Genomic DNA, 13,539 nt, shown 5'->3' with positions numbered 1-13,539 from the left:
GAGGGTGGGGACATGGACTTAAAGTGAGGGTGGGGAAATGGACAGAAAGTGAGGGCGGAGACATGGGCGTAGACACAGGGCGGGGACATGGATGGAAAGTGAGGGTGGGGACGCAGACGCAGGGTGGGGACGTGGACGTAGACGCAGGGTGGGGACGTGGACGTAAAGTAAGGGTGGGGACGTGGACGTAAAGTGAGGGTGGGGACATGGACGTAGGGTGGGGACGTAGACGTAGACGCAGGGTTTGGGACATGGACGTAGACGCAGGGTGGGGACGTGGATGTAGACGCAGGGTGGGGACGTGGACGTAGACGCAGGGTGGGGACGTGGATGTAGACGCAGGGTGGGGACGTGGGCGTAGACGCAGGATGGGGACGTGGACATAAAGTGAGGGTGGGGACGTGGACGTAAAGTGAGGGTGGGGACAAAGACGTAAAGTGAGGGTGGGGACAAAGACGTAGCTGCAGGGTGGGGACATGGACGTAAAGTGAGGATGAGGACATAGACGTAGACGCAGGGTAAGGACATGGACGGAAAGTGAGGGTGGGGACATGGATGGAAAGTGAAGGTGGGGACATGGGCGGAAAGTGAGGGTGGGGACATGGATGTAGACACAGGGTGGGGACGTGGACGTAGAAGTGAGGGTGGGGACATGGACGTAAAGTGAGGGTCGGGACGTGGACGTAGACACAGGGCGGGGACGTGGACGGAAAGTGAGGGTGGGGACATGGACGTAAAGTGAGGGTGGGGATGTGGACATAAAGTGAGGGTGGGGATGTAGACGCAGGGTGGGGACGTGGACGTAGACGCAGGGTGGGGACGTGGATGTAGACGCAGGGTGGGGACGTGGACGGAAAGTGAGGGTGGGGACATGGACGTAAAGTGAGGGTGGGGATGTGGACATAAAGTGAGGGTGGGGATGTAGACGCAGGGTGGGGACGTGGATGTAGACGCAGGGTGGGGACGTGGATGTAGACGCAGGGTGGGGACGTGGACATAAAGTGAGGGTGGGGACGTGGACGTAAAGTGAGGGTGGGGACGTGGACGTAGCTGCAGGGTGGGGACATGGACGTAAAGTGAGGATGAGGACATGGATGTAGATGCAGAGTGGGGACATAGACGTAGATGCAGGGTAAGGACATGGACGGAAAGTGAGGGTGGGGACATGGATGGAAAGTGAGGGTGGGGACATGGATGAAAGTGAGGGTGGGGACATGGGTGGAAAGTGAGGGTGGGGACATGGATGTAGACACAGGGTGGGGACGTGGACATAGAAGTGAGGGTGGGGACATGGACGTAAAGTGAGGGCGGGGACGTGGACGTAGACGCAGGGCGGGGACGTGGACGGAAAGTGAGGGTGGGGACATGGACGTAAAGTGAGGGTGGGGATGTAGACGTAAAGTGAGGGTGGGGATGTGGACGTAGACGTAGGGCGGGGATGTGGACGTAGACGTAGGGCGGGGACGTGGACGTAAAGTGAGGGTGGGGACATGGACGTAAAGTGAGGGTGGGGACATGGACGTAAAGTGAGGGTGGGAAAATGGACAGAAAGTGAGGGCGGAGACATGGGCGTAGACACAGGGCGGGGACATGGATGGAAAGTGAGGGTGGGGACGCAGACGCAGGGTGGGGACGTGGACGTAGACGCAGGGTGGGGACGTGGACGTAAAGTAAGGGTGGGGACGTGGAGGTAAAGTGAGGGTGGGGACATGGATGGAAAGTGAGGGTGGGGACATGGATGAAAGTGAGGGTGGGGACATGGATGAAAGTGAGGGTGGGGACATGGATGTAGACACAGGGTGGGGACGTGGACGTAGAAGTGAGGGTGGGGACATGGACGTAAAGTGAGGGTGGGGACGTGGACGTAGACACAGGGCGGGGACGTGGATGTAGACGCAGGGCTGGGACGTGGACGGAAAGTGAGGGTGGGGACATGGACGTAAAGTGAGGGTGGGGATGTGGACTTAAAGTGAGGGTGGGGAAATGGACAGAAAGTGAGGGCGGAGACATGGGCGTAGACACAGGGCGGGGACATGGATGGAAAGTGAGGGTGGGGACGCAGACGCAGGGTGGGGACGTGGACGTAGACGCAGGGTGGGGACGTGGACGTAAAGTAAGGGTGGGGACGTGGACGTAAAGTGAGGGTGGGGACGTGGACGTAGGGTGGGGACGTAGACGTAGACGCAGGGTTTGGGACATGGACGTAGACGCAGGGTGGGGACGTGGATGTAGACGCAGGGTGGGGACGTGGACGTAGACGCAGGGTGGGGACGTGGGCGTAGACGCAGGATGGGGACGTGGACGTAAAGTGAGGGTGGGGACGTGGACGTAAAGTGAGGGTGGGGACAAAGACGTAGCTGCAGGGTGGGGACATGGACGTAAAGTGAGGATGAGGACATGGATGTAGATGCAGGGTGGGGACATAGACGTAGACGCAGGGTAAGGACATGGACGGAAAGTGAGGGTGGGGACATGGATGGAAAGTGAAGGTGGGGACATGGGCGGAAAGTGAGGGTGGGGACATAGATGTAGACACAGGGTGGGGACGTTGACGTAGAAGTGAGGGTGGGGACATGGACGTAAAGTGAGGGTCGGGACGTGGACGTAGACACAGGGCGGGGACGTGACGTAGACACAGGGCGGGGACGTGGACGTAGACGCAGGGCGGGGACGTGGACGGAAAGTGAGGGCGGGGACGTGGACGGAAAGTGAGGGTGGGGACATGGACGTAAAGTGAGGGTGGGGATGTGGACGTAAAGTGAGGGTGGGGATGTAGACGCAGGGTGGGGACGTGGACGTAGACGCAGGGTGGGGACGTGGATGTAGACGCAGGGTGGGGACGTGGACATAAAGTGAGGGTGGGGACGTGGACGTAAAGTGAGGGTGGGGACGTGGACGTAGCTGCAGGGTGGGGACATGGACGTAAAGTGAGGATGAGGACATGGATGTAGATGCAGAGTGGGGACATAGACGTAGATGCAGGGTAAGGACATGGACGGAAAGTGAGGGTGGGGACATGGATGGAAAGTGAGGGTGGGGACATGGATGGAAAGTGAGGGTGGGGACATGGGTGGAAAGTGAGGGTGGGGACATGGATGTAGACACAGGGTGGGGACGTGGACGTAGAAGTGAGGGTGGGGACATGGACGTAAAGTGAGGGTGGGGACGTGGACGTAGACACAGGGCGGGGACGTGGACGTAGACGCAGGGCTGGGACGTGGACGGAAAGTGAGGGTGGGGACATGGACGTAAAGTGAGGGTGGGGATGTGGACGTAAAGTGAGGGTGGGGATGTGGACGTAGACGTAGGGCGGGGATGTGGACGTAGACGTAGGGCGGGGACGTGGACGTAAAGTGAGGGTGGGGACATGGACGTAAAGTGAGGGTGGGGACATGGACTTAAAGTGAGGGTGGGGACATAGATGTAGACGCAGGGTGGGGACATGGACGGAAAGTGAGGGTGGGGACATGGACGTAGACACAGCGTGGGGACGTGGACATAGAAGTGAGGGTGGGGACATGGACTTAAAGTGAGGGTGGGGACATGGACGTAAAGTGAGGGTGGGGAAATGGACGTAGACGCAGGTTGGGGACATGGACGCAGACGCAGGGTGGGGAAATGGACGTAAAGTGAGGGTGGGGATGTGGACGTAGACGTAGGGCGGGGACATGGATGTAAAGTGAGGGTGGGGACATAGACGTAAAGTAAGGGTGGGAACATAGACGTAGACGCAGGGTGGGGACATAGACAGAAAGTGAGGGTGAGGACATGGACGGAAAGTGAGGGTGGGGACGTGGACATAGACACAGGATGGGGACATGGACGGAAAGTGAGGGCGGGGACATGGACGGAAAGTGAGGGTGGGGACGGGGACGTAGACACAGGGCGGGGACGTGGACGTAGACGCAGGGCTGGGACGTGGACGGAAAGTGAGGGTGGGGACATGGACGTAAAGTGAGGGTGGGGACGTGGACGTAAAGTGAGGGTGGGGATGTGGACGTAGACGTAGGGCGGGGATGTGGACGTAGACGTGGACATAAAGTGAGGGTGGGGACATGGACGTAAAGTGAGGGTGGGGACATGGACTTAAAGTGAGGGTGGGGACATAGATGTAGACGCAGGGTGGGGACATGGACGGAAAGTGAGGGTGGGGACATGGACGGAAAGTGAGGGTGGGGACATGGACGTAGACACAGCGTGGGGACGTGGACAAAGAAGTGAGGGTGGGGACATGGACCTAAAGTGAGGGTGGGGACATGGACATAAAGTGAGGGTGGGGAAATGGACGTAGACGCAGGTTGGGGACATGGACGCAGACGCAGGGTGGGGAAATGGACGTAAAGTGAGGGTGGGGATGTGGACGTAGACGTAGGGCGGGGACATGGATGTAAAGTGAGGGTGGGGACATAGACGTAAAGTAAGGGTGGGAACATAGACGTAGACGCAGGGTGGGGACATAGACAGAAAGTGAGGGTGAGGACATGGACGGAAAGTGAGGGCGGGGACATGGACAGACACAGGGTGGGGACATGGACGGAAAGTGAGGGTGGGGACATGGACGGAAATTGAGGGTGGGGACGTGGATGTAGACACAGGGTGGGGACGTGGACGTAGAAGTGAGGGTGGGGACATGGACGTAAAGTGAGGGTGGGGACATGGACGTAAAGTGAGGGTGGGGACATGGACGTAAAGTGAGGGTGGGGACATAGATGTAGACGCAGGGTGGGGACATGGACGGAAAGTGAGGGTGGGGACATGGACGGAAAGTGAGGGTGGGGACATGGACGTAGACACAGCGTGGGGACGTGGACATAGAAGTGAGGGTGGGGACATGGACTTAAAGTGAGGGTGGGGACATGGACGTACAGTGAGGGTGGGGAAATGGACGTAGACGCAGGTTGGGGACATGGACGCAGACGCAGGGTGGGGAAATGGACGTAAAGTGAGGGTGGGGATGTGGACGTAGACGTAGGGCGGGGACATGGATGTAAAGTGAGGGTGGGGACATAGACGTAAAGTAAGGGTGGGAACATAGACGTAGACGCAGGGTGGGGACATAGACAGAAAGTGAGGGTGAGGACATGGACGGAAAGTGAGGGTGGGGACGTGGACATAGACACAGGGTGGGGACATGGACAGAAAGTGAGGGCGGGGACATGGACGGAAAGTGAGGGTGGGGACGTGGACGTAGACACAGGGCGGGGACGTGGACGTAGACGCAGGGTGGGGACGTGGACGTAGACACAGGGCGGGGACGTGGACGTAGACGCAGGGCTGGGACGTGGACGGAAAGTGAGGGTGGGGACATGGACGTAAAGTGAGGGTGGGGACATGGACGGAAAGTGAGGGTGGGGACGTGGATGTAGACACAGGGTGGGGACGTGGACGTAGAAGTGAGGGTGGGGACATGGACGTAAAGTGAGGGTGGGGACATGGACGTAGACGCAGGGTGGGGACATGGACGGAAAGTGAGGGCGGGGACATGGACGTAGACGTGGTGGTTTGCCTCAACTCAGCAGGTGAAAACTCCCATCATGCACTTTGATTAACTGCCTGAAGTTTCTCTTGGACTCCAGGTGGAAACGTGCCATGATGTCATGAGCAGGGCGGAGCGTGTGACGATGTCATGAAAAGGGCGGAGGGTGTGACGATGTCATGAGCAGGGCGGAGCTGCCGGGGCCTCACCCTCCACGTAGGGCCCGTCCTTGGGATGCTCCCGCACCCGCAGGTTGTAGGTCTGGCTGGACTTCCTCCGCAGCAGGTCCCTGACGCGCTCGTTGTAGATCTCCAGGAAGCTGCGGCGGCAGAGGGAAGCACCCTGTCACGGTGGAGGTGGAGGTGGAGGTGCAGGGTGGAGGTTTGGCAGGTTTTCCTCGGCTCCGCCTCGGGTGCAAACACCTGCGGGCCCGCCCCCCCAGGTAACTCACCTGACCTCCGTTCTGAAGGAGGCTTCATCCCACCGCGTGGTCCCTGAGATCCTGCTGAACAGACCCTCACAGATCCGAGGGATGAGACCTGCATCGCCCTGAGGACAGAGGACGCCATGACGGGTGAGAACAACCAGCACCGTACAACCATCTATGGAACATACAACCATCTATGGAACCAAACAACCATCTATGGAACCAAACAACCATCTATGGAACCATACAACCATCTATGGAACCATACAACCATCTATGGAACCATACAACCATCTATGGAACCATACAACCATCTATGGAACCAAACAACCATCTATGGAACCAAACAACCATCTATGGAACCAAACAACCATCTATGGAACCAAACAACCATCTATGGAACATACAACCATCTATGGAACATACAACCATCTATGGAACCAAACAACCATCTATGGAACCAAACAACCATCTATGGAACCAAACAACCATCTATGGAACCAAACAACCATCTATGGAACCATACAACCATCTATGGAACCAAACAACCATCTATGGAACCAAACAACCATCTATGGAACCAAACAACCATCTATGGAACCATACAACCATCTATGGAACCATACAACCATCTATGGAACATACAACCATCTATGGAACCAAACACCCATCTATGGAACCATACAACCATCTATGGAACCAAACAACCATCTATGGAACCAAACAACCATCTATGGAAGCAAACAACCATCTATGGAACCATACAACCATCTATGGAACCAAACAACCATCTATGGAAGCAAACAACCATCTATGGAAGCAAACAACCATCTATGGAACCATACAACCATCTATGGAAGCAAACAACCATCTATGGAACCATACAACCATCTATGGAACCATACAACCATCTATGGAAGCAAACAACCATCTATGGAAGCAAACAACCATCTATGGAACCATACAACCATCTATGGAACCATACAACCATCTATGGAACCATACAACCATCTATGGAAGCAAACAACCATCTATGGAAGCAAACAACCATCTATGGAACCATACAACCATCTATGGAAGCAAACAACCATCTATGGAACCATACAACCATCTATGGAACCATACAACCATCTATGGAACCAAACAACATCTATGGAACCATACAACCATCTATGGAAGCAAACAACCATCTATGGAACCATACAACCATCTATGGAACCATACAACCATCTATGGAACATACAACCATCTATGGAAGCAAACAACCATCTATGGAACCATACAACCTTCTATGGAACCAAACAACCATCTATGGAAGCAAACAACCATCTGTAGAACCAAACACTGCTCTATGGAACCATACAACCATCTATGGAACCAAACAACATCTATGGAACCATACAACCATCTATGGAACCATACAACCATCTATGGAAGCAAACAACCATCTATGGAAGCAAACAACCATCTATGGAAGCAAACACTGATCTATGGAAGCAAACACTGATCTATGGAACCATACAACCATCTATGGAACCAAACACTGATCTATGGAACCAAACACTGATCTATGGAACCAAACACTGATCTATGGAACCAAACACTGATCTATGGCACCATACAACCATCTATGGAACCATACAACCGATCTATGGAAGCAAACAACCATCTATGGAACCATACAACCATCTATGGAACCATACAACCATCTATGGAACCAAACAACCATCTATGGAAGCAAACAACCATCTATGGAACCAAACAACATCTATGGAACCATACAACCATCTATGGAACCATACAACCATCTATGGAAGCAAACAACCATCTATGGAACCATACAACCATCTATGGAAGCAAACAACATCTATGGAAGCAAACACTGATCTATGGAACCATACAACCATCTATGGAAGCAAACAACCATCTATGGAACCATACAACCATCTATGGAAGCAAACAACATCTATGGAACCATACAACCATCTATGGAACCATACAACCATCTATGGAAGCAAACAACCATCTATGGAACCATACAACCATCTATGGAAGCAAACAACCATCTATGGAACCATACAACCATCTATGGAAGCAAACAACCATCTATGGAACCAAACAACCATCTATGGAACCACACAACCATCTATGGAACCAAACAACCATCTATGGAACCATACAACCATCTATGGAAGCAAACAACATCTATGGAACCATACAACCATCTATGGAAGCAAACAACCATCTATGGAACCAAACAACCATCTATGGAACCACACAACCATCTATGGAACCAAACAACCATCTATGGAACCATACAACCATCTATGGAAGCAAACAACCATCTATGGAAGCAAACAACCATCTATGGAACCATACAACCATCTATGGAAGCAAACAACATCTATGGAAGCAAACACTGATCTATGGAACCATACAACCATCTATGGAAGCAAACAACCATCTATGGAACCATACAACCATCTATGGAACCAAACAACATCTATGGAACCATACAACCATCTATGGAACCATACAACCATCTATGGAAGCAAACAACCATCTATGGAACCATACAACCATCTATGGAAGCAAACAACATCTATGGAACCATACAACCATCTATGGAAGCAAACAACATCTATGGAACCATACAACCATCTATGGAAGCAAACAACCATCTATGGAACCAAACAACCATCTATGGAACCACACAACCATCTATGGAAGCAAACAACATCTATACCCATACATACTGTATAGGCTTCATTTAAACAATTTTTCCTTAAAGCCATGCGAGTGCGAGTGCAGTCAAAGCAAGCAAGCACCTGACGGAGAAGCACCTGACGGAGGCACCTCTCTCCTTACCGGGTTTCCCATCATGGTGTAGGACTTGCCAGAGCCCGTTTGGCCGTAGGCGAAGATGCAGGCGTTGTAGCCCTCGAACGCCGCTCTCAGCACATCAGAGCCCAGGTCCTTGAAAACCTGCAGCCAAACAAAAAAACAGCTTTTCAAGCTCAGAGCAGCGGAGCGGCAGGAGGGCGTGGCTCAAGAGGCCTCAGCTCACACGTCACACCTGTCCAGCCACGCCCAGAGCTGCCTCCTGCACCAACCGCCCCCGATTCAAATGTCTCTCAGTGATGAGGGCGCAGCGCCTCATCTGCTGCAGCCGACGGAGGCAGGTTGGGAACCACGGCCTTGACCACAGGTTCCTCCAGCTCAGATAAGGGACGAGATCAGAAGAGATCAGGAATGGAATAAATCTAACCACAGCCTTTTTTAATTTTATTTTAATTTTATTTAAATCACATGAATTTTTGATTCTGACGCAGAGAAAATAACCAATTTGGACAGAAAAAAACAAATGGATGAATAAAACAAGACGAACGCTCGATGTTTGAATGGAGACCTCATCCAGGTCCAATGTTGGTGAGAGCTCCCTCAGACGTGCTGCTATTGATGCCGTGCGGGTGGAGTACGACACCAGAGGCCTCGCCACGAGCCATCCGGCGGCGGGGCCGCTTGGGCGTAGAGCCTCCGCCCCCCGCGGACCAGGTGTCATTATCCATGACCAACTGACATTCTCGGACCATGTTGCCGCCGTCTCCCGGTCCTGCCGCTTCGCACTACTCAACATCCGAAAAGTCAGGCCGTACCTGAGCCAATATGCCACTCAACTGCTGGTACAAACCTTGGTGATGTCCCGTCTCGACTACTGCAACGCTCTCTTAACAGGAGTACCTCCTGTCCTAACTTACAAGTACTTAGCACTACCTAGCAGTATTTATTGTTACACTAATGTCTCTGTTGCAATGTCGCTTGAATGTTATTCTCCCTTGTAAGTCGCTTTGGATAAAAGCGTCTGATAAATGACTAAATGTAAATGTAAATGTAAATGGACCAAATCCTCTTTCGCCGCGGCGCACAACCCCACCCCCTCCGCCGTGCCCCCCCACAGAGCGAGGCGGTCGGAGCCGCTGACCTTTTCCTGGGAGACGTAGCGGCCGCTCTTACAGTCGGACGAGTCGTAGGAGAAGTCGTAGGTGAAGGTCCTGCTCCGCTCCCGCGTGGAGTCCCCGGTGAAGCTGTCGGGGATCTGGAGACGTCACGCGAGGAGCGGGTCGGGAAACACAGAAGCATCCTTTAAGTGCGGCGTGCGACACAGCTTTCGTGCCATTCAAGTCGATGTCGCGGGGACAATGTTTTTTCATCGACACCATTCGTTCAAAAAATAAAAAATGCCAGAAAATGTGCAGGATTTTCATGTCATTTTTCCTGAAAAAATGCAATGTCTGAAGGCATTTCTTTGTGGCTGTAAACTAAACGTGTGTCTAAACATCTCCAAGTGATGTCAAATAATGGATGTGCTGTGTAACTGGATCGGTCCTACTTCAAAATATGAATAAAGAAATGGTTGAATTTAAATGGATATTAGATTTAGATACTGGCTTAAGTTTGTAAAAGGGTACAACAAACATTCACACTCAACTCTTATATCCACAGAAGAATAATAATAATAATAATAATAATAAATAACAATAATAATAACGATAATAATGATAATAAATAAAAATAACAAGCCGTAGCCTCTATCTTTGCAGTTTAGAAGTTTCCCAACAACAACAATGAAGCGCTGTCAACCTCATTGTAATTACTGTGGTGAACGTGGTGTAAAATACCTTCAGGTTGGTGATGGTGGTTTTATTTCCCTCCATCTTGATGATGCACTTTGCAGTCAGGTCCTTCTCCCTGGTGGTGGTGGGGTAGGGGGGTTGAGTTAATAAACACCTTTAAAACATTTCCTTCCAACTACGATGGCCCCGGTCACGTGAGCTGATCATCCTTCAGACCCCGAGCGCCGCTGATCCCAGCACGTTGTGTAAACGGACGACGACCCCAGGACCAGTCTGGGAAACTGGTCCCACTGAAGCGGCAGAATCCAACCGTGCCGTACGGGCACTCGACCTCCCACTCACAAATGACAAGGTGTGTGCCGGCCTCCATTAAAACCACCTTTTGACTGTGCTGCAGATTATTAATAATGATCACTTTCTGTTCAAATGCTTTGTGCTCATCTTTGCATTTAATAAAACAGCGGACGGATAGACAATCATACTCACTCTACAGGCGTAAAACTCCATCCCAAGCAGCACGTATGAATAATATCAATCTAACATATAGATCCCCTCCTACACTTCATGTTGGAGGACTGCAGTCCACCGCTGTGATTTTAATAGATATCAGTATATTCATATATTATTATGATTGATATGATATAATAGTGACTTTCAAATATCAATACTATTGATTTTACCTGTACTATACTTTTCACACAGCCTTTAGTTTTTAAGGATTTCAATTTATAAATGTATATCCTCATAAATGCTATGAACCCACCTATGTTATTTAACTTGTAACTTGCAATGGGGATCTGCAAGAGCCTCATCTGCCGCAAAAAGCCACAGGAGCACGTATATTATTCATGTCGGGATATGAATAATATACGTGTACTTCGGTGGAAATGTCAACGTGGTACTTGTACCGGAGTGGTTTAGAGCACAGACAGAATGCATGGGCTGCCATGCAACCCAGCCAGTGTCTCTGCTGCAGTCAGCAACCAGATCGTGTGCAGGCGAGAGACCCAGGTGGTGCCGCGGCTCTGCCTCACCTGAACCCCACAACAGGTGTGCGATGCACGGAGCCAACCCAGTGGGAAACACGTCACCAGCTGTGGCCAGTGAAGCCCCCCCCCCCAGTAGAGCAGCTTTTAAAGAAGAAGGAGAAGGAGGAGAAGAAGAAGGAGAAGAAGGAGAAGAAGAAAAAGACCAAACATTCACAACAACCCCAACGCTCACGGGTCCACCTGAACCGCTGAGATGGGACGTCATCTGACGTCATCTGACGTCATCTGTTGTGCAGGAGCGTATACCTCTGTACTTGTTATTTACACGCGTGGTAGCGATGTGTTGCTGACACGCTGTGTTTTGTTGCGTGGGGCTACTAGGGACCCCAGTAAAGAGTCAGAATAAGTACTAGTATAAGTATGATCAGAAGTACAAGTGAGTGTCAGTGTTTCTACTTCTAACGCAGGTAAAGCTCAGCGGCTCCAGTCAGCACCGTCACATCAGCTGGCAGCGACATATCACAACATCCATGTTCCATCCGAAAACACACCCGTGCGTCCCTCACCGTGTGTTCATGGGCCGGAGCCGCACCGCTACCCGCACGGAGGCCATGGCTCCTCCCGGGTCAGCTCGCCCCGAACCCGAACCGTCCGCCGGACACGCCGGCTCCGGTGGAGTAACCTGAAAACGGCGCCGGGATAAAGGAGCCGCCGCGCTCCGTCAGGGGCGGAGCAGCGAGCCGCGTGTGCGCTGTTGCTGTGGCGTCTCCCGCGTCCCGGCAGCGACGGTCCAGGTCCAGGTCCAGGTCCAGGTCCAGGTCCAGGTCCAGGTCCAGGTCCAGGTCCAGGTGCGACCGGCGCTGCGTCCCCGTCCGGCCCCAGCCGCTAGCTTAGCATGTAGCACGTCAGTCAGCTGATATGGCGGACCGCCGCTACGGCGAGACGGGAATGACAAAAAGGTGGAAAACATCCAACATGTTTTTATTGTAGTTTACACCAAGTGAACCAACGTGTTTATTAAAATACATGAATGTTCAACATACAAAAGTGGTTTGTATTGACAAGTAATTTCCCCCAGGGATTATTAAAGTATTTCTGATTCTGATGATAATACTGCCGTGACAAACTCAGTTCAGGGTCTTTCTAATCATCCAATGGTCATTAAGCATGGGATGTAATAGGGTACTATCATTAGTGGAAATACCCAGAAAAAAAAAAAGGTTTATTTTTACCTGTGTGTGTGTGTGTGTGTGTGTGTGTGTGTGTATATCTATCTATCTATCTATCTATATATATGTATATCTATATCTATATGTATATCTATATCTATATGTATATATATATATATATATATATATATATATATATATATATATATATATATATATATATATATATATATATATATATATATATATATATATATATATATATATATATATAGATAGATAGATAGATAGATAGATAGATATTTTTTTAGTTAGAAGCACAACACCTAACAATACACAAAGAGCTGGTGATACGACATTACAGAGAGATCCTCGGATACCTTGACTCTATTTCTTGCGTGTTTGTTTTGCAGGAATCGAAACAGCTGATCGGATGTTGAAATGAGTGTGTTGTTGCCAGGTGCAGCGTGAGAAGCAGCTCCAAGCAGCTTGGGGAGGACTCACCTGGAACCCCAGGCGGGAGTTCAGGTGACGCTGTTCAGAACTTAGGTGACTATCCCAGCGCGCGGGTCCCACTCAGATTGAAGTCTGTCGCCGTCGGTACATTTCATCGCGCATCATTTCAATGAAGTGAGCGAGCAGCAGTGAGAAGCCAGCTGATCGGGACAGACTCAGAATCAGTCAATCAATGAGTTTGAAGATAGGTTGACGGCAGGAAGCGCGGTGGAGGGAGGAGAACAACAGGCAGAGTTCCACATAAGTCCTTTATTTATCTTAAAAAGCAGATCGGGGGCAGAGTTCTCGCTCCATCCCTCGGCCACAAACAGAAATTCCGCTCGGCTTT

General features: G+C 51.3%; 1 protein-coding gene across 3 annotated transcripts in view; it reads right to left on the bottom strand.

Moving 5' to 3' along the window:
• Window positions 1-12,370, bottom strand: part of kif16ba (kinesin family member 16Ba) — a 42,237-nt gene extending 29,867 nt beyond the window's left edge. For all 3 annotated transcript variants that reach the window (XM_079999949.1, XM_079999951.1, XM_079999950.1), the window contains exons 1-6: window positions 12,093-12,370; window positions 10,583-10,652; window positions 9,886-9,999; window positions 8,772-8,888; window positions 5,928-6,025; window positions 5,686-5,795 (exon numbers count right to left, since the gene is read on the bottom strand). In XM_079999949.1, the coding sequence (XP_079856075.1) occupies window positions 5,686-5,795; window positions 5,928-6,025; window positions 8,772-8,888; window positions 9,886-9,999; window positions 10,583-10,652; window positions 12,093-12,139 (556 nt within the window). In that variant the 5' untranslated portion in view covers window positions 12,140-12,370. The remainder of the gene's footprint in view (window positions 1-5,685; window positions 5,796-5,927; window positions 6,026-8,771; window positions 8,889-9,885; window positions 10,000-10,582; window positions 10,653-12,092) is intronic.
• Between the last annotated feature and the right edge of the window lie 1,169 nt (window positions 12,371-13,539).

Source organism: Zeus faber (genome assembly GCF_960531495.2).
Source record: "Zeus faber genome assembly, chromosome: 4".
NCBI lineage: Eukaryota > Metazoa > Chordata > Actinopteri > Zeiformes > Zeidae > Zeus > Zeus faber.
The sequence above is the reverse complement of the archived record's forward strand: the minus strand, read 5'-3'. Positions and strand labels throughout refer to the sequence as shown.